This window comes from Haliotis rubra, unplaced genomic scaffold (assembly GCF_003918875.1).
Source record: "Haliotis rubra isolate DU_JTF1 unplaced genomic scaffold, ASM391887v1 Scf250, whole genome shotgun sequence".
NCBI classification, from domain to species: Eukaryota; Metazoa; Mollusca; class Gastropoda; order Lepetellida; family Haliotidae; genus Haliotis; species Haliotis rubra.
The window spans coordinates 249,270-274,957 of NW_025766559.1; the positions used below are offsets into that span (position 1 = coordinate 249,270).

The following is a 25,688-nucleotide window of genomic DNA, read 5'->3' on the forward strand; positions in this document are numbered from 1 at the left end:
TGTGATAAAGATATCAGTAGGCTCGTCTGATTTGATCTTTCTTAACTCTGCTAAATTGATCCAACATTAGTGTACTATTCATTGCCTTATTGCAAGAATCAAACTGGCTTAGTGAAATAAATGCTAACCGAAACAACAATAACAGGCATTTTTCATTTTAAAGAGAATGTTGAATGATGACATCCCGCAAATACTTCATCATCAAACATTTATGAAATCACACAAATACTTCTTCATTAAGCATATACGAAATCACACAAATACTTCATCATAAAGCACGTATGAAATCCCATAAAAACATCGTCATTAAAGCATATATGAAATCCCACAAATACGGTATCATAAAGTGTGTATGATATCACACAAATACTTCATGATCAGGCATATTTGAAACACCATAAATAATTTATCATCAAACATTTATGAAATCACACAAATATTTCATCATAGAGCATGTATGAAATAAAAAAAAATACCATATCAGTAAGTATTTATGAAATCACACAAATACTTTATCATTAAGCACATATGGAATCCCACAAGTGCTTCTTCATTAAGCATATACGAAATCACACAAATACTTCATCATAAAGCATGTATGAAATCACATAATACTTCATCAGTAAGCGTTTATGAAATCACAGTAATACTTCATGATTAAGCACATATGAAATCCCACAAATGCTTCATTATTAGGCATATATGAAATCCCATAAACACTGCATCATTAACAATGTATGTTGTCACACAGTTACTTCATCATTAAGCTTATATTAACTGACACAAATACTTCATCATCCTGTTCAAATATTACAGGAACATTACAGGGACATTTCTGTTCCATTCATGCATTACATGAATTAGTTAAAGCCACATTAGTAGATTTGCGCATGTGCAGATATACACACGTGTTTACATGTAAATTATACTACGTGTTCAAATGAAAACAATAGGACTATTAAGGTATGTATATCTTGGAAAGAGTGTTTGCTTGTCGGAGAGGTATGAGAAGAGAAATGCCTCATTAATTGAGTTCATCTTTACTTATTGGTCTGACAAATGAACGATGACACGATAAAATGCATGTCGATACATTTTAGTATAAAGTGTTATCAATTTCTTAAATCTTCTGCAAAATGCTTTGGGATTGTGATCTTTCCACACGTGTGCATTTTTAGCAAGCGTTCATATTACATCTACATACAGTGCACATTTGCACATGTGTAAATTTACCTTTGCACCTGCCCCAGACCACATGCAAATGTGCTCCTGGTGTAAAAATACACACGTGAGTCACTCAGTCACTGAACTCGTTCACATAACCTGACTACACATGTATGTATATGTACATATGTATGCAAATATACAAATATGTACACATATAGGTGCCTGTGAAGGGAGTATAAGCTAACATAGCTTTTGATAAACTTCCGTGATAAAACCAGCTGAACGTAGAACTGACGACAAATTAAACATGCAAATATACAAACGTGTGTTTATGTATAGGTGCCTGTGAATGGAGTATAAGCTAACATAGCTTTTGATAAACTTCCGTGATAAAACAAGCTGAACGCATAACTGACGACAAATTAAACATTCAAATATACAAAGGCCTGTGTATGTATAGGTGCCTGTGAATGGAGTATAAGATAACATGGCTATTGATAAACTTCCGTGATGAATACGCTCAACGTAGAGCTGACGACACTAAACAATCATGAGCCATTCTAAAGCGAAACAAGCATTCGTCGAATGTAAATGTAGGAGAATCAGAGTATTTCCGGCTAATAACGCATGGTTAGTTGTCGCTATTTATAATCTGATATTTTTATAAAGGAGTACAGACAGGGCATGTTAGCAGATTCCGACTTTACTGCGTGAAAATCCCCTTTCAGGTGGTCAGGTGAGTTCACACGTTGTTTATATGATAACATATATAGTTATGGTAGTTGGGTACTTTCTTCAGGGAACAGTTACCGGATAGTAGCATGCAAATAGTTGAATATCTTGGGGTCATGTAGCTATAAGTTGCATGACCTACCAAGGGATGGCCTAAAACTCGGGCCGGGCCGTTAAACGTCTGTTGTAGTTCGATAAAGGTGTACTGACATGGAGATGCTGTAGTTACACCCGTTATTGTAGCTATATGTGTACTGTATGTGTACAAGTACAAGGTTCCTGGGGTTCGTGTAAGAATACAGTTGTTGTAGCTTCCTTGAACAATAGAGGCATTGTTGTAGCTATGGAGATGTTGTAGTTACATTCGTTATTGTAGCTATGTGAGTACTGCATGTATGGGGTACCTGGGGTTCGTGTAGCTACATATTTAAGTGTAGATACGTTGTTGTTGCTACACGTCACGATACTGTTGACGTTGCATGTGACAATACAAACACTGTGGTATACACCCGGGGGATTTAAACAAATTGTCGCAGATGTTTACGATTTATCCCCCCTCTAAACACACACACACACACACACACACACACACACACACACACACACACACACACACACACACACACACACACACACACACACACACACACACACATATATCACAGAATATTATACATGTCTCTGAAATCCCCACGCCTTCAAGGACTTTTGACCTTGAGAATTCCCACTCAATCCAAGCATATCATAATATCGATATGTTTTCAGCTGAATCAAAAGTACAGCTTTTTGAAGATACGTTTTTGAATGAAATTCCAAGGAGACGGGCATGCCCGTTAGTGGAAATCGATCCGGTTCAAGCTGTCACCATGACTTGAGGTTATTCAAGTCCTTCCTGAAGAGAAATGTGGCAGTCCTATTTCCACATTGTGAAAAGATTACTTCGAAATTATATGCATTCTGATTATTCTATATATAACTCCACATCGTAGCTAGTCATTGTGTTCCCATTAACTTTCCCGATGACGAATGGATTCGTTTTTGTAGGAACATTTGAGGATAACAAGATCATGCATGTTTTAATGCGTGTTTAAATCAAAATGAAAACGTACATTCATGTACCCATGCACTCAGTACAATACATATGCATGCCGACTGAAATAAATATGACTGGTTGTGGCGTGCAAACAATTCGTCCACGTTCAAGTCGCTGTACGGGGATTCCCCGCTCTATTTATAGATCAGTAATGTTATGACTAATAGGAAATAGATATAGCGCTAAATCAAAGTTTCTGTAGCTATGTAGCCCTTTTAGCGTTTCTTTGGCATATTTATAAACATTACTTCACGGGAGAAACTGTACAATGTGAATACCTAGTAAAGATAACGCTGTGTTTAGTGAGCGGAAGCGCGTCGGAATGCGGGTCAGAATTAAGGAGTGGTTATCTCCCTTTGTCATGACGCTAGGTCTTTTTTCATGAATTTCGCAGAGATTGTTAATGGGATTTCCGAAATATGCATGTTAAATACACCTTAGATCGTGATGTCAGTTCACAGACTGACTCATAGCGACAAGCGGAAGGCTATATTTGAGTACTGGGCATAAGACATAGGTAGGTATTTCGGTCTTAGATTAATCTCATATAGTTACAGTGTGAAATACATGGAAAGAATACATAACCTGTAATAATTACGTTTACTATAAATAATAATTTATGTTTATGTGTTTTCTAATAAGTTCATTTCTATACATTGTTCACTGTGAAATATGATATTCACGAATATATGTGTGTATATATTCACACATTCATATATATAATACCTATCTGTCTGTCTGTCTGTCTGCCTGTCTGTCTGTCATAATACTTAGTCAACGATGTTCCATGTTATTGTTTCATAAAATGCTTCTTATTCAGCCCTCCCCGGAAATCATATGGGTCACCCGGGTATCTCTCTCTCTCTCTACAATTATTATATCATTCTTCAGCAGTAGTTTCTCAGACTCTACAAGCAAAAATTGTTCGAATTCTCATTATTTGGTTAGTGGACAGTTTATGATAATGCTAAAGTGGAGGTTAAAGACACAATAGCTAGCTGTTCGAAGACGGAACTAAACGTATCACCTTCAGCCGTCATATTGCTGTAATATTGCTAAAAGCCTAAAAAACCATACTAACTCAGTGAGTGATATTAGTACCCTGTACAACTGCAGTAAATGTAGACAATATATCTGTCATGGAAACTTTTCAGCACACGAGTTTCGTGTCTATATATAGGTTAGGCCTTTCATAATATATTCAAGCAAAATAAACTGACATGTCAAATATACAAAGCCGTTGATTTTGAGTGAATGAGTGAGTGAGTATGGTTTTACGCTGATTTTAGCAATATTCCCACTATATCACGGCTGACACAAGAAATGGGCTTCACACATTGTAGCCATGTGGGGAATCGAACTCGGATCTTCGGCTTGACGAACGAACGCCTTAACCGCTAGGCTACCCCACCGCCCCTCGTTTCTTTTCAATCAATAAGGGACCACGCCAGCAGTAGGCGCCCTGTCCCAATATCCTCTTTTCACATCACCTCAGTTTCGGTGGGGGAGGCTATTGGTTACAGCGTTCGCTCGTCACGCCGAAGACCCGGGTTCAATTCGTCACATCGGCACAATGTGTGAAGCCAATTTCTGGTGTCACCCGTCGTGATATTGCTGGAATATGCCTAAAAAAACACACTGACACTTACACGGCGTAAAACCATACTCACTCTTGAGATTAGTTGACACGGCATCTGCATGGATGGAACCTTTTCTTTCTAAAATGAACTTACAATTCGTGACATGAATGTCTGTTCAGTCGACGTTGGAGTCGTTATCAAATATATAATCTATTCCTCTATGTTTGTTAATTGTCCATTGATATGTATGAGTTGTATGCTTCAATTTACATTTGTCTGTTTCCAGAAAAAATGAAACCGAGCACCGAGTCTTCACGAAACGAATTGTCCTGCGAAATGTGCAAGGATGACATGGTACAACAAAGCCAAGAGAAACGATCGATCACAGATGATACCGACTCCCTGTCAAACTCGTTCAAACAAATGAAGGTGGCAGACGTAGGCGAAAGAAGCTTACCTTCTCTGGATGATGGTTATTTCAGCCAATCAATCAGTTCACAAGATTTCCTTTTCGACACAAGCCACGTGGATGACAATACTAATAACAGTGTCCATTGTTATGGCAAGTGTCGTTCTTCAGATAGCAGCGATATTTGTACCGACTGTGACTGCAGTTCGAATTCGAACGTTGTGTACGCCAAGGACCTGGATGGCGACACCCAGCTTCACCTGGGCATTATCCAAAAACAATCCATGTTAGTTTTGTGGTTTATATCGCTGGCTCTTAGCCCAGACTGGCTAAACATAACCAATCGTCTTCTCCAGACCCCCTTGCATATCGCTACCATTATAAAAGATGCTTTGACAACACGACGTTTAATGGCGGCAGGCTCCAGCGTTGAAGCGAGAGATATGAACGGCAACACGCCACTCCATATTGCCTGTCGGGAGGGACACCTCGATATTGTACATCATCTTCTCACGCCTATTATGTTTGAGGAAACTAAAAGTAACAAATACGAACTACCTTATCAGAGAATACCCCAGGATCTTGATATTGCCAACTACGATGGCTACACATGTCTTCATCTCGCTGCCTTTGGAAGCCATCTTGATATCCTTGAACGTCTGTTGCATCGAGGTGCGAAGGTGAACTGTCGCGAGCGCAAGAGTGGAAGGACAGCGCTTCATTTTGCTGCAGAAACAAATAACATCCCCCTCTTGCAGTTCCTCCTTCGGAGGTCTGACATTGATGTGAACGCTGAAACCTACGGTGGACTGACACCACTTAGACTTGCCTCAGGCAGGAATCACACAGAAACCATTCAGCTTCTACTTGCCAGAGGAGCGTGCCGTTTCGACGACTCATCTGATGATTCTGAAACTTAAAATGACGTCTTGCAGCTAATAACTTAGAACTCAGAGACAGTCAGTAGTGTTTTTTTCACTGTGCAAAACATGTGCAAAAAGTCGTTTTGTCATGCACTCGTACTCGGTCAGATGCCACTGAAAACAGTAGCCGCTTGTGAGTTCGAACCTTGCAGTTTCGGTTCGTCTGCACCATGAGTAAAGTGCACGAACCAGGTCACGATAGTTTAAGGGTATGCTTTCTCACTGACCCCAACGCAGTTGCATGTGCTCAGTACCTAAACAGATCCAAAGCACGTTCACAAGTGCTTCTTGACTATTTACCCCTGTATATTAACGTTAATCTCTATTTATACAGCCTATGACATTCAAATAGAACATTAGCAACATATATTATTACATAATTGGGTGGCTTATCAAACGAGTTTCGTGCATGTTTTATCACTTATCTATACATCATGATATTAAGTATGCAAATATTTTCCCTATGTTACAGTATTCCAAACCTAAACATGAAATAATCTTTCATTGTATTTTGTCAAAGAATTATACCTTCAACATATTACCATCTACAACTACGCAGCATACACTGGTAGGTTTTTCCGTTAATTGTGACAAGGAAACAGTTTCAAACCGCTTTGGTTTAAGTTAATGTTTCCTCAGTCGGGTCTCATTTACAGTTACAATTGTGATCCCAAATGAACAGCTGTGCTGAAGTCACCGTTTCCTTAATCCATATGAAATGCACATCTTTAGCACATGCTGTAACAGCAATGGAGGTTTACATAACGTAGTAGTTAGGTTGGAATATAATTAATATATTAGTATATGATAGTATAATTACTAATTAATTTTAATCTTAGACATCATTCAGCTTGAATGTAATAACGCTGGTCGAAAGCAAGAACATGCCATTTCAGCCAGAAACATTTGATACATGAATATTTAGTGACAAGTTTGAATGATCTAAATCTCCATCGAATGACCAAAACTCACTAGTCGTTTCTAACACGTGTACTTGCTCTTGGCATCATCCCAATTGCGCAGATCGATGCTCATGCTGTTGATCACTGGATTGTCTGGTTCAGACTCGATTATTTACAGACCGCCGTCATATAGCTGGAATATTGCTGAGTGCGGTGTAAAACTAAACTCACTCACTAACTCAATCACTCACTCTTGGCATCAACATACAACTGAAAGGAAATAGCTATAGTTATAGATTGTATTCAGAAAACTAAAACTTGTTTTTCTTAGCATCTTCCAGAATAGCATTCATTTCACCACCAGTCGTAATACAGTTAAATATTGGAACTGGCACTTGACCAAATGTTGCCATCGTAAAATCAGATGTAATCGAGGCAGCAGTCATTTCGACTGAAATGTTTAAGCGGGGGAAGTGAGTAGTCATCGTTCAAAGTGGCTGGCTTTGGAAACATAACATTAAAGACACTGAAACGATAATTCTCTTCCGCTCAACGTTTCGATTGAAGTAACTCACGTGATTTTACCGTCTATTTCCGTATCAAGTTCTGGTTTTGACAGTTTTGTAATTGCACAGGAAATATTTGACACAATGTCTAGATTTATCTGTTTTCAGATTTATTTCTCCAAATGAACCTCAAATCATATTTCTACTACAATATTTGTATATTTAATACATGCTGTTTTAATTCCAACCTGGAAAGAATTGTAGCTCAGTACTGTTCGTGCATATGTTCCTCCGCTGTTTGAAAGACCCTGCGGCTCCTTTCACGAAGCAACCTTTACAAAGATTAACCTTAACTCCCATTCGTTAACATTACACTAAGGTTACCTCAGTGACTTACGATTACCTTAGTGCTTTGTGAAAGGAGGCCCAGGTGTTAATGCCTCTCGGCATGCTTCAAGAGACTAGATTTAGTGGAACCATTCTGATGATGAATCTGCAGATTATAATTGATTAAATTTTGATTGAAGAATATTTCTATTGTAAATTCAAATTCTATTTGAATGTGTCACCTACATCAAGGGGTGAAGGGATAACTTGTTTCTTTCTCCGTTAACGCAACAGCGTCAAAAAATTACCTTCACTGTGCTCAATGAATTGTCCGAAGCCAACGTGTCGTGTATTAAGATAGCTAATTAATGAACAGGAGGTGCATTATTAATTAATCTTAGCCACCAGCAACTGCAAACGAGTTTTGGCCTTTGATAATATGTGCATGAGTTGGTATGTTAGGAGCTTGTTTATCTAGTATAATATACATGTACATGTACATTGTGAAGCATGAAATAAAGCCTATCCTTGTACACAGTATTTGCGTGTCTGTTTGAATGTATGTCATCAGCATAATAATATGAAATACCGCTGTACCGGAATTTGAAATGTCGTTGACAAATTCCGAATTATACGACCATACGCAATATTGCTCGGTGCAACGTTCAACAACAACCAAAAACAAAACTACGAGTACATGAACCACCACCGTTTGAAAGTGTTGGTTTGACAGACACACCTGTGTCGTTACCCACGAAGACCCGGGTTAGAAATGGTGTTCAGCAACCCATGCTTGTCGTAAAAGATAGGCTCGGGTGGTCAGGCTCGCTGACCTGGTTGACACATGCGTAGATCCCAATTGCGTAGATCGATTCTCAGGATGTCAATGACTAAACTGTCTGATCCAGACACGATATTTACAGACCGCAGTAATGTAGGGAAAGAGTGCGGCGTTACACAACAAACAAACAATAACAAGTGTCTGTGTGTAGCTGTAGACAGCCATTGAGTGAGCGCGTGTGGACCTGGTAATCTCAGTGTATGCAATTTGTTTGAATCTCTGAACCGTTAGAATAATGAACCGTCACAATGTGTTAATGATGACACTCCATTCCATTCCATTGTTTCGTTTGGAAACAGATCTTTATACAATCATTATGTTCCAGCTATACTCATGCCAATAATGGTTGTCACCCCCTTCAATTATTTTAATTGGAGGTGTGTGTGTGTGTGGGGAGACAACCATTATTGGCATGAGTATATATGACGGCGGTCTGTAATTATTAGAGTCTGGACCAGGTAGTCCAGTGATGGGTTTTGATCTACGGAATTGGAATACCATGACGTTCACCACCCAAGTCAGAGAACCAGACCACCCGGTCCCGTGAGTTGCCTCTTACAAAAATGGGTTGCTGAAGATCAGTTTTAACCAGATCTTGTCTGGTCCAGACTCGATTATGTGTTCATCATATACACTTAACATTGCTCCATTAACAAGAAAAGACAAATTTTCCACGAGGCGCGTCATTCAAAGATGCCAGGAAGAGTTCTCCCCCTTAACAAGCAAACAACTCCACACCCTGTTAAATATTAGGCTGCACATGTATCGATCTTCAGTAAATGCAAAATATTACAGCAAGTCCACATGCTGTTTTGAGTGCAAATGTGTTTAGTTTAACGAAAAACTAAACAAACTAACGGGGTCGGGTGCTCAGGCTCGCTGACTTGGTTGACACATGTCATACATATACTATGCTTCCGTGGAGGTGAGGTGAGGTGAAATTGGGTTTAACGTCGTGCTTGAGAATATTTCGCTCATATGACGACGTGCATGCGTGTGTATGTGTATGTGCGGCTGCTTGTACTAGCCCTGACTCAAGCTGGTTTTGTAGTGCAAGCTCCATGTCGCAGTTAAGCATGAATATCCCATTCAGACACATTATACTGACTCCGAGCCGACCAGTCCTTGTCATACCCATTAATGGCGAGCGCCAGGCAGGAACCAACACGTACCATATTTTAACGTCTTTTGGTATGACGCGGAAGGGGAATCGAACCCGCGACATTCTGCTCTCCGGGCGTAACCACTATACCACGGAGGCGATCCCCGAGACATGAAGGAATGACACCGTATTAACCGTACGAAAAACGTCATTTCGCTCCCTATGCAAATAATACAGAGTAAGCAACATAAATAATGTCACCATTTACATCTGTTTCAGAATTATTATGCCAGGGACAAAGCTTTTTTCCCACTTAAAAGTAAAACGAAGGATGATTTTACTGGTGTTTCTTCGGGCGTTACAACACGAAGCGTTCGCATAATATGTAATAATAACGATATTGATGATTTGCGAGACGCCATCCAGTGAATAAATAGCGAAACCGAGCAATTATAGATGGCGTTTTTCATAGAACACCAAGTGGTAACTAAGCTGTTTTAATTACATTGATACCAACTTGAGTGTCTGTATAATCAGTATAGGGAAGTAGAAGTGGTGTCTCAGATTGTTTGAGTGCTACTTTAGCTGCAGCATCAGCCATTGTGTTACCAGAAATTCAACGTGGCTGGGTAACCAACAAAATACGATGTCGTATTGGCCAGTACCAAATCTGAAAATATGACCAATTGTCTATATTTACAATGGTTATTTATATAATGAAGAGCTGTTACTTTTGCCTTTGCTGTAAAAATGGAGACAATAAATTTAGAAACCTTAAACGACAGCCTAAGCTCGACTTTCAAAATATTGTCATGGAACATTGAGGGACTGAATACATATAACCACGAAAACAGTAAGCTGAAGGCAGTGTGTATCAGCTATGACATTGGTTCCTGCTGCGAATTCTCTGATCCATTCTTTAAATCCCTAAGCAAGTTTGCAAACTTTCTTGAAAGTCATAAATGTGAAAATTTGTGTGAGAAAGAAGACAAAGACATTTCGATTCAACGGTAGTGTTACGGTGTTGCTAAAAGAGTAATGGATTCTTAATGGAATTGTTACCAGACTATGTCAGGAATTTGATAAACCGTTTGTACTTGAAAGAAGCTGGAAATGGGATAATGACACTATTCTTTAGTTTACTTTTTTATCATCAGAAACCTCATTTGTATGTATAAAGCGAACTGGATGGTGTTGACGAACAAGAGAAACATTGTGAAACCATTCACGCTGGCCATTCGAAGAAAAACATGTTTATGGCTGATGGTATAAATGATAAAACAGGTGACCTTCTAGATGACATCCCTGAGGATAATATTGATTTTATTCAAGATGGCATCGATGACTATCCACGTGACCATTTTGATTAACCAGAGACTGCCATGAAAATAACTGTGGGTAACACAAAATTATTTGCAGCGTGGCATTGACATCATTAATGGTAGGCATTTTGGAGATAAACCGGATAAATACACGTGCTACACCGAGAAAAGATGCACCGTTACATTATGGCTTTAATTTCATTGTTTACACAATATTGGCTACCTCAGTGCTGAATCATGACTTTTCAAACCATTTCCCATGATATTGCTCCCTCATAATACATGGTTCATTCTGGTAAAATCCGTACCTATGTAGGGTGGACATTGTGTTAGACTTGGTAAAGGAAGTCAGAACCGGATAAAACGTGTATGGAATAAAACATTCAGTGACTTAGAGCATTTAGAGTCATCATTAATCTCTGGTTCTCATCTGCAGACTTTGCAAAGAGAAAACACAAACATTCAACACAAGGTATTGTTATGAAGATTGTTTTTTGTTAAGTATGTCACATTAATTAGCTTTTAGTTATTATGGGTCACAAACGTCTAAAGCGCTGAGAGTGCATTTGAAGTCACATCTTGAACTTAGGCTATGTAATTTCACCTGTTAAGGTTACACACCACCAAATGTTTTCCCATAGACTTCTATAGTAACCTACAGCACTAAATATACTTAAAATTGTGGTCAGTTTTAATTTCTGGTTGGATGTGCTTTTAAGAAACAAACATCTTACACTATTTCATCCAATCACAGCTGTCACATGTCTCTGTCTCTCTTCACTTGTTTACATACGGCTCTCGCGCAGGGAGCATGTGATACTGATTTAGTGTAGTGGAACCTTAAGAGAGTAAGCTAAGGAGTTAAGAGTTACCTCCTCTTCGTTGTTGTTGTTGCTTCCGGCGGGAGAGAAGAGCCGAGAAGAGCTTCGATGATTGTGTTTTGGCGTGGATTTCACTAAACAAAAGTCTATAAGAGGTATGTAAGGGATGACTGCTGAGATGTAAGAGGGACTACTACTTTGGATTTACGCTCGTCTGTCTGCTAACATCGACGTTTCAAGAGGACTCGTCTATACTGAAGTAAACAATCTTCAATCAGTGCATCCGTTATTAATGGGAACATCGATACTTTGGTGGGTTAATTTTTAGATTTGTGACCCAATATTTTAGATTTGTGACTCAATTGTATTGTATCGGAAACCTGTACTGTCATTCATTGTAACCTTTTTTTGTTTTTTTCAATATATCATTGAATATCATAAACTTGTCTGTGTTCTATTTTGCTGGTTTAAAGGGGACTCACAAGCTTTTTGTCTTAGTAATTTCTAAAAAAATAAGTATAGAATCACCACGCTCGGACTGTGAACTTGATGATGTGAAACAGGGGATTGGCCCAAAAATTAGAAGCGTCGGTCGGGCGATGAGAAACACAGAAAGTAAAAATGATGCCCTAATGAAGGACTGAACGGTGTTTCAACGAACATGTCATTTCATTCATTTATTACATTGAGTAATTAATGTCAGGATAGAAAAATAAGTTTTGGGGTGTGAATGAATGTGTGTTAAGTATTGATCACACACGGTGTATTTTCGTTGACGCCTTTTTGTGTTACAGACACACTGGCACACTTCGCTGCAGGAACCTTCCAGTACTTCAATGACCTTTAAATGTAACCTACATAACATAGCCAAAAGTCAAATTAGTCACAGCAGATAAATGGTGGACAAATCGAGGACAATACCCTCAAGTCCCGGAAACTGCTATCATTGTCTGTGTGTACCGACTGAAATTTTAAGATCAGTCTAGTAAGCTAGGGACCAACAAGCTGGGGTGTGCATGTGCGTGTGCGTGTGCGTGTGCGTGTGCGTACGTGTATGTACGTGCAAGGAGGCGTCTAAGAGTACAGAATAAAGCAAGTGAATATATTTAATCCATGACTCAATTTCCAAACATACAGCGTGACCCGTATAAACAAAGGCAGTGCGCTAAAGTGTATGTGACGTTTGTATTTATTCCGTTTTCCTAAACAAAACGCATTTCCATTAACATATTTTCATTTACTTATACCGATTGTGTAACTTTTGCACGTTCAATGTTCTTGTAGAATCTAATTCTGTCTTATCATTTTGTCTTTATATGACACATTTCCTGCGAACATGAACTGTGGGTTATACTCGTATGTACCTAATAACTTCAGTTATTTAAACACATTGTGTTGTCATCTTAAGTGGCCTTTTACTGACAGGTGATCATGATATTACAAACACCGAGTGTTTATCCGGATTATATGGGGATATGACTTAAGAATGATTTCCCAAAAATGAAGCTACAATAAACACAAACAAAACCAAAACACAACACCAAACAACAACCACAAAACCCCCCAAAAACACCAAAAACCCACAACGAGGGAGGTCCCTCGTGCCTGAAAGTTCATGAATTCATCATGGGCATGTAATGGGCAGTCACTGGTATTTAGTTTGGTTTTCATATCCAACACATAGAGTTTTTCTGTATCATTAATCATCTGAAATGATTGTGGCATGGCGTATGCTAGAAAAATACAGAACTGTATAATAGGTATGTAAGGGTTGATTGCTGAGATGTATGAAGGGACTTCTTCTTTGGATTTACGCTTATCTCTGTCTGCTAACATCGACATTTCAAGACCGACCTTTCAATCTGTTTACTGGGAATATCAATACTTTGGTGAGTTTACTTAATATTTTAGTTTTATTACTCAATATTTTAGGTTTGTGATGCAATTGTATTGTATTAGAAGTTTGCAGTCATTCATTGTAACCTTGTTTATCCAATATACAATTTAATATTATAGACTTGTTTATGTTTTATCTTGCTGGTTTATAGTGGACTCACAAGCCTTTTATCTCAGTAATGTCTAAACCGTAACAACAAGCATCGATCTACGCAACTGAGATACGATGACGTGTATCAACCACGTCAGCGAGCCTGACTTCCCGATCCCGTTAGTCGCCTCTAAAGACAAGCATGGGTTGCTGAAAACCAATTCTAACCCGGATCTTCACGGGTCTTTTTCATATAAATAGCTAAATCAGTATATTAACTTGTTTACTTCAGATAATGACGTGTAAAGTCACATAAAACAAGTTTAAATGAACCAAACATCTGTCCATTAGAAACATGAAAAGGGATTTATTTTATGATTAACGTATAATGTACTTAAAGGATTACGTTAACTTATTTTCATTATTTCCATGGATTTGAAAATTAGATATTAAATGCACATGTCCACTGACAGACGGGCTTGGAGTATTGATGAATAACATATACTACTCACACTTTGCTAAGGATCACAAAGATTCACAACTTTACTTAAACGTAGATTCATAATTTTGAAATTGTATCCATTTAAAACTGGATAAATAATAATATGGTAACCCCTCTTTAGGCAAACGGTAACTTTAATCTAACCTTATGCACTTGATACATGAGTAACCATCAAATAGTTTTCATGGCACCAATCAACCATTTTGCAAATCATGGAACGAGGCATTGACAAGTACACAACACCTGTCAATAGCAGGTATGGGATTCACAAGATGGAATGACACACTGAAACATAGGATCCATGCTTACAATGAGCTTGGATATTTAAATCCAATTTGACCCCACATCATAGTTTTCTGTTGAATCCATGATTTGATCCATAGCAAAGTGTGAATAGTATATAACAGGCATTAAATCACAGTGAAATACAATTGCAACACGGCGACAGATCGACATGAATCATTGCTCCAGATAATTATTTTGACTCAGGGTTATTTCACTTCTCAAAATTAAAATTGAGGAGTAAAATACCAAATGGAAAAGAAGGGGTATTTCACAGGTTGCATGGTTTTATTACTTTTTCTTGCTAACTGAAACAGTTTTCCTTTCATTTGGTCAGTCAGTCTTACTGCCGACGACAGGGAATATATGACTATAAAATGTTTTCCTGCTCTGGTTAAGTCCGTCACCTAATATACAGTAGCCCAAAAGTTATATTATTACGGATACGGACCGGAAACGTTGTGAAAGTGACGCTGTTTAAGGGCTAGCTTTAAAACATATTGGGAACCGGACGTGGATTAGAAATATTAGCGGAGATCAAACGGAAATACTCGACAATCTTCGCTTCAATACCGACAACCAACACTATACGAGTTCTAAAGATCGGTTGTGTAGGACTAAAACAATATCTTGACAGGTTGGTTCAAGCATGTTAACAAAATCTGACTCGTATTCGTATACGTAAAGATATTTGCATCTTTCACTCATTAATTTGACTTTTTATACATATATCTGAATTATCCATGTGTAATTTACGCAGATACGCATCTTATCTGGAGCTCTGCTAATTGAAAATTTAATTCGTCAGAGCGTCAGCTGTGGCGTCAGAACACAGCGTTCAAGCGTTTTAGCTGCGCTTTAACTCACCTGGTATGAGGTCTATATTATAAACTGAATTATTGACTTAGAAAGCCGTCGTTTCACCCGCCCAGATTACAACACGTTAAGCTTATAATTCCTTTACTTTAAACAGGTGTGATATTATCCAAAGGCGGAGAGTTTGGATGTTAATTAACTATTAAAGTACATTACAAATTGATAACGTAATATCTTTGAACCGTCTTTGAATCAGTTTCATAGGAAAACCTTGCCTATTAACTTTTTAATAGCACTATCTCGAACAAGAAGCCTTAATTATAGCCCATTAGGATACACAGCTTAAATTGATTACCTTGTTTACTAACGGTGCTTTGCCACAGCTGGAGTGAGTGAGTGAGTGAGTTTAGTTTTACGCCGCACTCAGCAATATTCCAGCTATATGGCGGCGGTCTGTAAATAATCGAGTCTGGACCAGGAAATCCTGTTATCAACAGCATGAGCATCGATCTGCGCAATTGGGAACCAATGACATGTGTCAACCAAGCCAACGAGCCTGACCACCCGATCCCGTTAGTCGGCTCCTACGCCAAGCATGGGTTACTGAAGATCAATATTCTAACCCGGACCTTCACGGGTCGCCACAGCTGGAAATATCACCATGATGATATCTCAGTTGGCATAAAAAAAATATGTATATGAATAAAAAGTTTAATACATCCAAAGTTTGGTCAATCAGGACCTGCAGCTGATTATCCGAAAATAGCCAATTTCGATTGTGCGATTCCGATTATTAATCATCGGTCGGTGGGGTAGCCTTGTGGTCAAAGTGGCTGGTCACGCCGAAGACCCGGGTTCGAATCTCCACATGGGTACAATGTGGTAACATGCACGTCTGGTAACATGGTGATGTCTAGTTTTTGCCTGAATGGCTTAATGCCAAAATTCACACAGGTGATATCGATCAGTGAGTGAGTGAGTCAATAAGTGAGTGAGTTGATATTTAATATTTATCGTCACATCGGCAATATTGCAGCCATATCGTGACGAAACAATTTAATACAATCCAGTGATTCGCGTCATCAGCATCGTTCTACGCATTTGGGACAGGATGACGTGCAAAAACCAAGTCAGAGAGCCAGACCACCCGATCCTATGAGTGGCGAAAGATCCGGATCTTCTCGCATTGTTTCACTGATAGGAGGCTTCCGATGACATAAATTTACTTTATTTGTGACAAATTGTCCTGAAAATAAAACCTGTGACAAATGCCCCAGAGTTCAAGGCACGAAGTTGGTTCTTCCACCTCCCTCCCCATCTTCCCGATAGCGGTGTACAAAGTTAAAAATCAATTTTGTGTAAATCTTAGAACTCGGTGCTCTTTCAGGACTGCAATGAAATCGAGCAAATCATTCGCGATTTTGATAATCCAAAAGGTATCACAAAAGTAAATCCATTAAATACTCTCTGTGAACATTAAGAAAAACCATCCTGGGTCAGGATAAGAGAGAATTAGAGTGGTTTGGTTCATTTTGTGGACCCAGGTTTCTTTGTACGGCTATTAATTTAGCTTTGGAGTACAGCAGAAGAGTGAGTGAGTATGGTTTTACGCCGCGTTTAGCAATATTCCAGAAACATCACGGCGGAGGACACTACAAATGGGGTTCACATATTGTACCCATATGGGGAATCGAACCCGAGTCTTCGGCTTGACGAGCGCTTAAACTACTAGGCTACCCCACAACAGAAGAATGGATGAAAAGTAAGAAAACAAGTCAAGTAGCCAATGAGGAGAGGTGAGTCACTAATCCACGTTCCCTAATATGGGAGGACCATTCTGTGACTCTTGCCTCTGATATAAATATATCCGCCTCAGAAAAGGGTGATGTTGTGGAGGATATGCATTCTGTTCAGCACACAAGTCGGTCTGGGGGTCCACACGCTGTATTCTGATGATTGGTTACAAGGGCTGCCCAGTACTGCTGGTTCAAAATTATATATGTTCAATCAAGTAACATAGCTGACATTCCTGGCCCGTATCCGGCTTTATATATTTAGGGAGCTCCTTGTGGTCAGTTCGTTCTTTATGGGTTATGTCTTCCCCCATCGGCCACTTGACTGATGGGGGGAGAGGTGAGTCACTAATTCATGTTTCCTAATATGGGAGGACCATTCTTTGACTCTTGCCTCTGATAGTAGCTTTACAGGGCTGCGCCATGAGACATAGCATATTTCTGGTCCATGTCTGCATCATGTTCTGCACATGTGCCTTGCTTTTTCTGCAGATTGCAGAAACGTATATTTCAAACTCTGAGTATGTAAGGAAAGTTTTTTCTCCACTCAAGTTTAATCACGACACTAAACAAAAAACATTTCAGGGGAGTAATGATACAGAAAAAACAGATCTCTATGCGTTGGATATGAAAATCAAACCTAAGTACCAGTGACTGCTGATTACATGCCCATGTTGAATTGACGAGCACCCGGTGTCTGCAGCATCTCACTCGTAGTTTATGGAGTTTATGGGTATTGTCCTCGATTTGTCTACCATTCATCTGCTGTGACTAATTTGACTTTTGGCTATGTTATGTAGGTTACATTCAGAGGCCAGTGGAGTACTGGAAGGTTCCTGCAGTGAAGTGTGCCAGTGTGTCAGTAACACAAAAAGGCGTCAACGAACATACGCCGTGTGTGATCAATACAACACACATACATTCACACCCCAAAAGTGATTTTTCTATCCTGACATTTATAATTCAATGTAATAAATCAAAGCAAAGGAATGTTCGTTGAAACACCGTTCAGTCGTTCATTACCACGCCCGTCATAAAAACACAGAAAGGTAAATCAATTGAAAAAAATCACGAGAATATATTGTACAAGTCCAAACTAAGAAATTACATCAGGCGTAATTTGTGTCATCGATCATGTTCCGTTGTACTTAAGTGGCATTCATAGACACATTTAGAAGCTGGTATGATGAAGAGGAACACTTTTATGGATAGACATCCTGTTTATGGCAATAAATCTGACGTTTCTGTAATATCGCACAGTGCGGCGTTAAACAAAAAAAACAAACAAATCCGTAGGTCTATAAGCAACGACCCACTTTTAGCGTCCAGTGTGATATTTAACCTTAAACCGTAATACAGCTGGTATATTGCTGAATACGACATTAAACAACAACAAATAATAACACGGAAGCGAAAACATTATACCGTTCCGTATGAAGTCAGTTCACACAAGGGGCGGTGGGGTAGTCTAGTGGTTAAAGCGTTGGCTCGTCAGCCCTGAGACCCGGGTTCAATTCCCCACATGGGTGCAATGTGTGAAGTCCATTTCTGGTGTCCCCCGCCGTGATATTGCTGGAATATTGCTAAAAGCGGTGGAAAACTAAACTCACTCACTCACTCAGTTCACGCAAAGGAACATTATTGAATTGTATGCTTCATAAATTCAAAATATTCAATTATGTATTCTCGAATAACTTCTGAAGTGCATTAATTTCTTTCAGTTTGTTTTTTCTAACGCCGCGCTCAGCAATATTCTAGTTCTATGGCGGCGGTCTTCAAATAATCGAGTCTGGACCAGAATACCTAACAATGGATGAACGGATATCGGGGATATTACAAGGTGTTTCGGATAGGGTTAGCATGTCCTGATCTATCGATATCAAAAGTAAGCAAACAAAACTGAGGTTGTGGAAATATTTAGAATATTCTTCTGAATTTCAAGCAGTAAACATCATGAATATAAACAAACAATCGGCCATTTCTACTTGGATTGTCAGTCACGACATCATGAGGTCATTGTGCGACGATTTCGTATTGGCCGCAGACATTTTGTTGATTGTAAATAATTCAGTTATTTTCCATGGCTTACACTGTAAAGATTTTTTATAATGCTATAAATGTGAATATATAAAATTGCTTTCGAATGTGACCTTGTTTGTAAAGTGAACGTTTGCATATATGTGAACTTGGTCTCGTCGCTATGAAACACTGAATGTCAAAACATTGTCTTTCTGGTAAAAAGGGGGCGGTGGGGATTCCGTACATGGGTACAATGTGAAAACTAAACTCACTCACTCCCTATGTGAGTGAGTGATAAAAAATTAGCCACATCGCATGAAGGCAATATATACAGCCACATAGCGATGAAAACAAGGTAATCAATTTAAATCTATATGTCGACAAAGGACAGTAAAAGCAGCTAGACTATCACAGATATAAATGTAAAACTAGTAATTAAATCCTAAAACATTTTAACTATAGAGGACAATACAATATAAAATTAGGCTATAGATCGCCAACAACTGAAGGTAGATCACCATACTAGGGACCATGGGGGCTTACAGTACCTTTGCTACCTGCATGGACCCTAGTTGGATTTACACCATCCCTTCAGCCGCTGGCGATTGTAGGAAATATTTAGCCAACTTTAAAAGAACAAAAATACTACGTTTTAAAAATCAGGTAACTTTAAATTTAGCTTTGAAAGTTTTGGGACTTACGGTACCCTCTCAGGAGGACAATAATTTTACGATACTTCAACCCCCTTTGCGGGTACAGCCACTAACAATCTCAGTTACTAATCTAAACTACCAATAATAAAATATTTATCTATTTACAAACTATTCATCAAAATTTATCTAATAATTCTATTTCTTTTAAAAGTTCAATAATTAAATGAAAATTAACAGTACTAAAAGATCCTTAACAGTTTTTACATTGAAATACTTATCCCTTGTGATGGAAAAATCAATACAGTCAAGCAGGACATGCTTGACCGTGATTCTTTCATCACAAGGGATACAAAACGGAGGATCCTCACCTTTTAACAGGTATTCATGAGTATATCTAGCTAGTGTGGCCAATACGACATCGTCGCATGACGACCTCTTCAAATCTGGACTGACAACCCAAGTAGGTGTAACCAACATAGGTTTTTTTTGCATGTAACTTATTGATACCTACTTGGGTGTCCCACTTCTTCTGCACCAAATCACGGATATAGGATCTAATAGCAGCTTTGTAATCAGAGTATGGAATAAGAAGTGGTGTCACAAATTTGTTGAGTGCTGCCTTGGCAGCAAGATCGGCCATTGTGTTCCCAGAAATGCCAACGTGGCTGGGCAACCAACAAAAGACGATGTCGCATTGGCCAGTAGCAAGATCATTACATGTTTATAATTCAATAATTTCGATTAAAAGTGGATGTTTACAGGAAGGCACGAAAGAGAATCGGAAAAGATTATGTATTGTTTATGTTTAGTGTGTCTTTGAATATATTTAAGAGCCGTTAAGAGGGCGTTTGCTTCTGCTGTAAAAATATGGTATTCTAGAAGACATTGTTCGGGATCAAATGACAGTGGCACATGCCACCGCGCCACCATCCTTGGACCCATCTGTAAATAAGGATTTGTATGTATCATATTTAGTTTTTAATTGATAAGAAAAAAGACGAAAAGGAGATATATTTTCCAGCTCAATGCCGGCAGCAGAAAAGAATAGTTTAATTCTGAGCCCAAGAGGCGGAACAAGAGAAGATTTTTTGTTGTATGAATCCTCATAGAGGGGATTTAAGACACAGTTATATGTAGGGTTAGATTTGTTAGAGTACAGTTTGGTAATATACTTTAATGATAATTTTGTACGGCGTTGTGCAAGAGATGGCTCATCTGCCTCGACGTAGAGGCTGTCGACAGGTGAAGTTCTAAAAGAGCCAAGACAAAGTCTTAGACCTTGGTGGTGTACAGAATCTAAAAGTTGTAGGCTGCTTTTGCAGAATCCACCATATACAATGGAGTCCAAAATCAAGTTTTGAACGGACCAATGATCGATAAAGTTGTAAGAGGGTATCTTGATCCCCTCCCCACTTAGAATTGGAAACGACTTTCAACAAGTAAAGTGCCTTCAGGCATTTAGTTTTAAGGGATTTAATGTGTGGCAGAAATGTTAAATGTGAGTCGAAAATTAAACCCAGGAACAACTTTGATGGGAGTGCCATTTAGAAACAGTTCAGGGTCTTTATGCGGTTTATATTTTCTACAAAAATGTATACAATTAGTTTTGGATTAAGAAAATTTAAAGCCGTTTTCAAGACACCATTTATCTATTTTGTTTAAGCACAACTGCAGTTGTCGTTCAATAGTATGCATATTTTTACCACGACAAGAAATATTAAAATCATCCACAAAAAGTGATCCATCGATTGAATCACTCAAAACCTTTGATAAACTGTTGATCTTAATACTAAAAAATGTGACAGACAAAATACTGCCTTGTGGGACACCCTGACCCTGATTATAATGATCAGACAGGGTAGAACCCACTCGGACTTGAAATTGCCTGTCAGTTAAAAACTCGGATATAAACTGAGGCAAACGGCCTCGTAAACCAAAGTCATGTAAATCTTTTAAAATACCGTGCTTCCATGTCGTGTCATAAGCTTTCTCTAAATCGAAAAATATTGACACTGCATGTTGCTTGTTAATAATGGCATTCTTAACGAATGACTCCAATCGAACTAAATGGTCAATGGTACTGCGATTTTTACGAACACCACATTGAATATTTGTGATTAAATTATTTGATTCTAAATACCAGGTTAATCTGTTCTTGACCATGCGTTCCATGGTTTTGCAAACGCAGCTAGTCAAGGAAATGGGCCTATAATTAGAGGGATCCGTATGATCACGTCCAGGTTTAGGTATGGGTACAACAATGGCATCACGCCAGGAGGAAGGAAATTTGCGAGATATTCAGTAGTGTCTCTAAATATGATTCCGGTAAGTGTTTCAGAAGCTGATAATGAATGTTATCAGCTCCAGTTTGTTTGCGATATCAGATGTATCTGTTAACAATTGATCTCCAGTTTTGAGATGATGTATGCTTGATTTGGTACCCTTACCTTTAATTCTCTGGATCATGTTCCCTACCTTGGACATCTGCGTCCGTGAATTTATTTTCGAAACATATTGTTGCCAAGACCGGCGCTTGTTTTTCTTAAACGTGCGCCGTGCTTTAGCATTTAAAATTTTATAGTTATTGAAGTTATGCACCATTGGGTGGCGACGGAAATAGTGCTCGGCTTTTTTCCGTGCCTTCCTGGCTTGTTTGCATTCGTTTTTAAACCATGGTTTACGCATATGCGGATTTGGAGAGGATTTAGGAATACATGCATCGGCTATTTTGTTTAGTTCATCAGAGAATAATTGCACTGAATCAGGAACATCAATAAAACGATCAGAATTTAAGTTATCCATGCACAGTAATTCAAACAATGGCCAGTTAGCCTTGTTGAAGTTCCTTCTTGATGATGGAGGAACGTCAGCTGGACTTATTGCTTGAAGAATGGTCGGGAAATGATCACTGCCACACAAGTCGCTGTGGACCGACCATTCAAATTTCATTTAGCAGACCCGTATCGGTAAGAGATAAATCTAGACACGAGTATGTACCTGTACCAGGATGTAAGTATGTTTTCGAATTATCATTGAAGGTACACAGATCGTTGTTAGAAATAAAATCTTCCAATCAGAACTACCCCAAAGTGGATTATGACCGTTTAAATCACCCATGATGATACATCGCTTGGGGAGCTGGTCATAGAGAGTCTGAAGATCAGTCTGCTGAAGAGAAGAAGATGGTGGTACATACAGTGAGCATAATGTGAAAACAATGTTTAGAGTCAGTTTGACAGCAACAGCTTGAAGACATGTATTTAGGGGAACAGGACTATGTATAACACCCCGTCTCACCAAAACGGAAGAACCCCCAGTAGCTCTAGGCCCTGGAGGAGAAAAGTAGTTTTATGAATTATATTGTCTTACATCAAATTGATCTGTATTTATAAGATAGGTTTCCTGTAAACAAAATGCCGATGGTTTTAAATCTTGAATCAGTAACTGTAAATCATTATAATTGTTCCTTAGTCGTCTACAATTCCACTGAACAATATTATTTGAGCAGTTCATGGAGGCTCAATGAGAGATCGTACATTGGAGTGGGGTTTTCTCCCATGGTTAGGGAGCGAAGGATTTACCTCCGTCTCCAAAGGTTCAAACTAATTTTGAACCTTTACTGAAGGTGACTGAGAGGAAGGCACCTCCAAGTGCTTGAGAGTTCTGGTCATCTTTTTTGATTGCTTTTTCTCTTTTTTCCATTGTTTGATATGTTTGATTGTGCTTGTGTTGATTCCGGCACAGATTCTGGTTCAGATGAATGATCTATTGAAAGTTGTGATGCTACACGTTCTGTCTGGGAAGCTGAAGAAGATATATTTGACTGAGATGGAGACATCTGAGCATGATCATCGATAATGATTGTTTCATGAACCCAAGATAGGGATGTTTGACAGGCTGTTGAAGTCAGGGACGGTTTGGAGGCAGTGGTACGACAGGACATTGCATTTGAGTATAATATAGTTGAATTAGTTGAGAGAGGAACAAGCTTTTTCGATTCAACATAAGAAATATTGTTCGTGTGTTTGATTTTTTGAATTCTTGTTTCACGATCATATAATGGGCAGGATTTGGATGAGGCCAGGTGGTCACCGTCGCTGTTCGCACACTTGATGTTATTTGTGCATTCAGGGGTCTCGTGATCGCCTCCACAACTGGAACAGACCGTGTTGTTACGGCAGAACTTGACCCCATGACCTAACTTTTGACATTTGAAACATCGGAGGGGAGTTGGTACATATACCTCCACTCCAATGTTAAAGTATCCGGCTTTTATACACTTCGGAAGAGTCGAAAGTGCAAATGTAAACAGATAAGTAGTAAATTTAGTAATAATGATTTTTCAGCTCAGCTGCAATGTCCTCCTCACTCATGTAAGAAAGACAATGAGCCCTGTCTCTGACTATACCTCTGCAAGAGTTTAAAGTTCTATGTACCGAGACAACAACGGGTGTATTGACGAACTGTTTTAATTTTAACAGATTATCTGATTGTTGTTTCCGCAGACATTCCACTAACAATGATCCATTCCGGAGACGTGTTATGTCCTTCACCTCCACACAGACACCTTGAATGCCCTTTGAAATAGCGAATGGGTTCAGTTTCAAAGGATTGTCATCTATAGATGAGATCACAATGAATCTCGGACATGATTCAACTATGTCAGGAGATCCTTCATCTGATGATGTAGATACCACATGTCTACGTTTGTGTTTTGATGAACCAGATTGAATGGAAAAAGCCATGGTGTTGCAAAAATGTTCAACATCCCTGCTCTCCACCCGTCATGGAGTGTCAACAAGGACGGTGTTACAGCGGAAACCAGGTTGTTCCACCAGGGCTACAGGGATGTTATACTCCAGCAAATAGAAACATAAATAGCTGTAGAATCTGAAAGAAAAAATGTCAGGCTGGTTCGCCCATGACATCATTCTGGAAAAACACAGAATTAAGCGGTTTATATTGCCAGATTGGCCCATGAGCCACCGCCTTCTGGCATAGGACTCTAGGCATATTAATCTATTATTAATAATTTATACATTATAAATCAAAATAGCCAAGACCTAAAAAAACAAAGTTTGTGCAAAAAGATTAACCATGCACAGGGCTCGGCGTGACCAGCCGATTGGTAGAACCGGGCCCATTCTACCACCCGTCTAGGTGAAGTAAGGGCCAAAGTGGTGTGTTGGGCAAAAGGAACACGGTTCCAGGCTCCCAGTGCCCTCAACCACCAGACTCCCGTCCTCAACCGACACAGGGGCGCAACCCACGGCAAACGGGTTGGTGGAACAAATATACCCCCGGGTCCACAATGGGGGGTTGAAGAGCGCTTATCGTTACCCAGCACCCACCACGAGGAGGTGGCTCTTCACGGGTGCCTGAAGAATAGTAATGAAGTTCGTCAAAAGGGTAAGCATGTCCTGCCATATCTGCAGCACACGCCATTTACAAAATTTCTGCCTATGAAGATCGGTTTCCAATTGGTCTTCAACAACTGATGCTTGTCCTAAGAGACGACTAACGGGATCGTGTGCTCATTTTCGCTGTATGATGACTCATGCTCATGCTGTTGATCACTGGCTTGTCTGGTTAAGACTCGATTATTTATAGCTGGAATATTGCCTAGTGAGGCGTTAAATACCAACCATGAAAAACAAACAAAACACAAAATTTCTGAGAAGAAGTACTTATTGTGTGAAGCCACTCAGTGGTTCTCCATGCTCGTGCTTTTGATCAATTGATTCCAGACTCCATTATTTACAGACCGCCGCCATATAGCTGGAAGTATTGCTGAGTGCGGCGTAAAACTAAAATAACTCAACTCATGCGATGACGCCATTAAACGAACCAGACAACCACGTGATAAATGGACCACATAATCCAGCGACACCTTAGTGCATATACTGATATT

General features: G+C 39.1%; 1 protein-coding gene across 1 annotated transcript; it reads left to right on the top strand.

Moving 5' to 3' along the window:
* Positions 1 to 1,831: 1,831 nt before the first annotated feature.
* On the top strand, positions 1,832 to 8,172 carry LOC124279488 (NF-kappa-B inhibitor alpha-like). The gene is made up of 2 exons (XM_046715309.1): positions 1,832 to 1,903; positions 4,860 to 8,172. The coding sequence occupies exon 2, from the start codon at positions 4,864 to 4,866 to the stop codon at positions 5,899 to 5,901; it is 1,038 nt and encodes a 345-aa protein (XP_046571265.1). The 5' UTR covers positions 1,832 to 1,903; positions 4,860 to 4,863; the 3' UTR covers positions 5,902 to 8,172.
* The last annotated feature ends 17,516 nt before the right edge of the window (positions 8,173 to 25,688 follow it).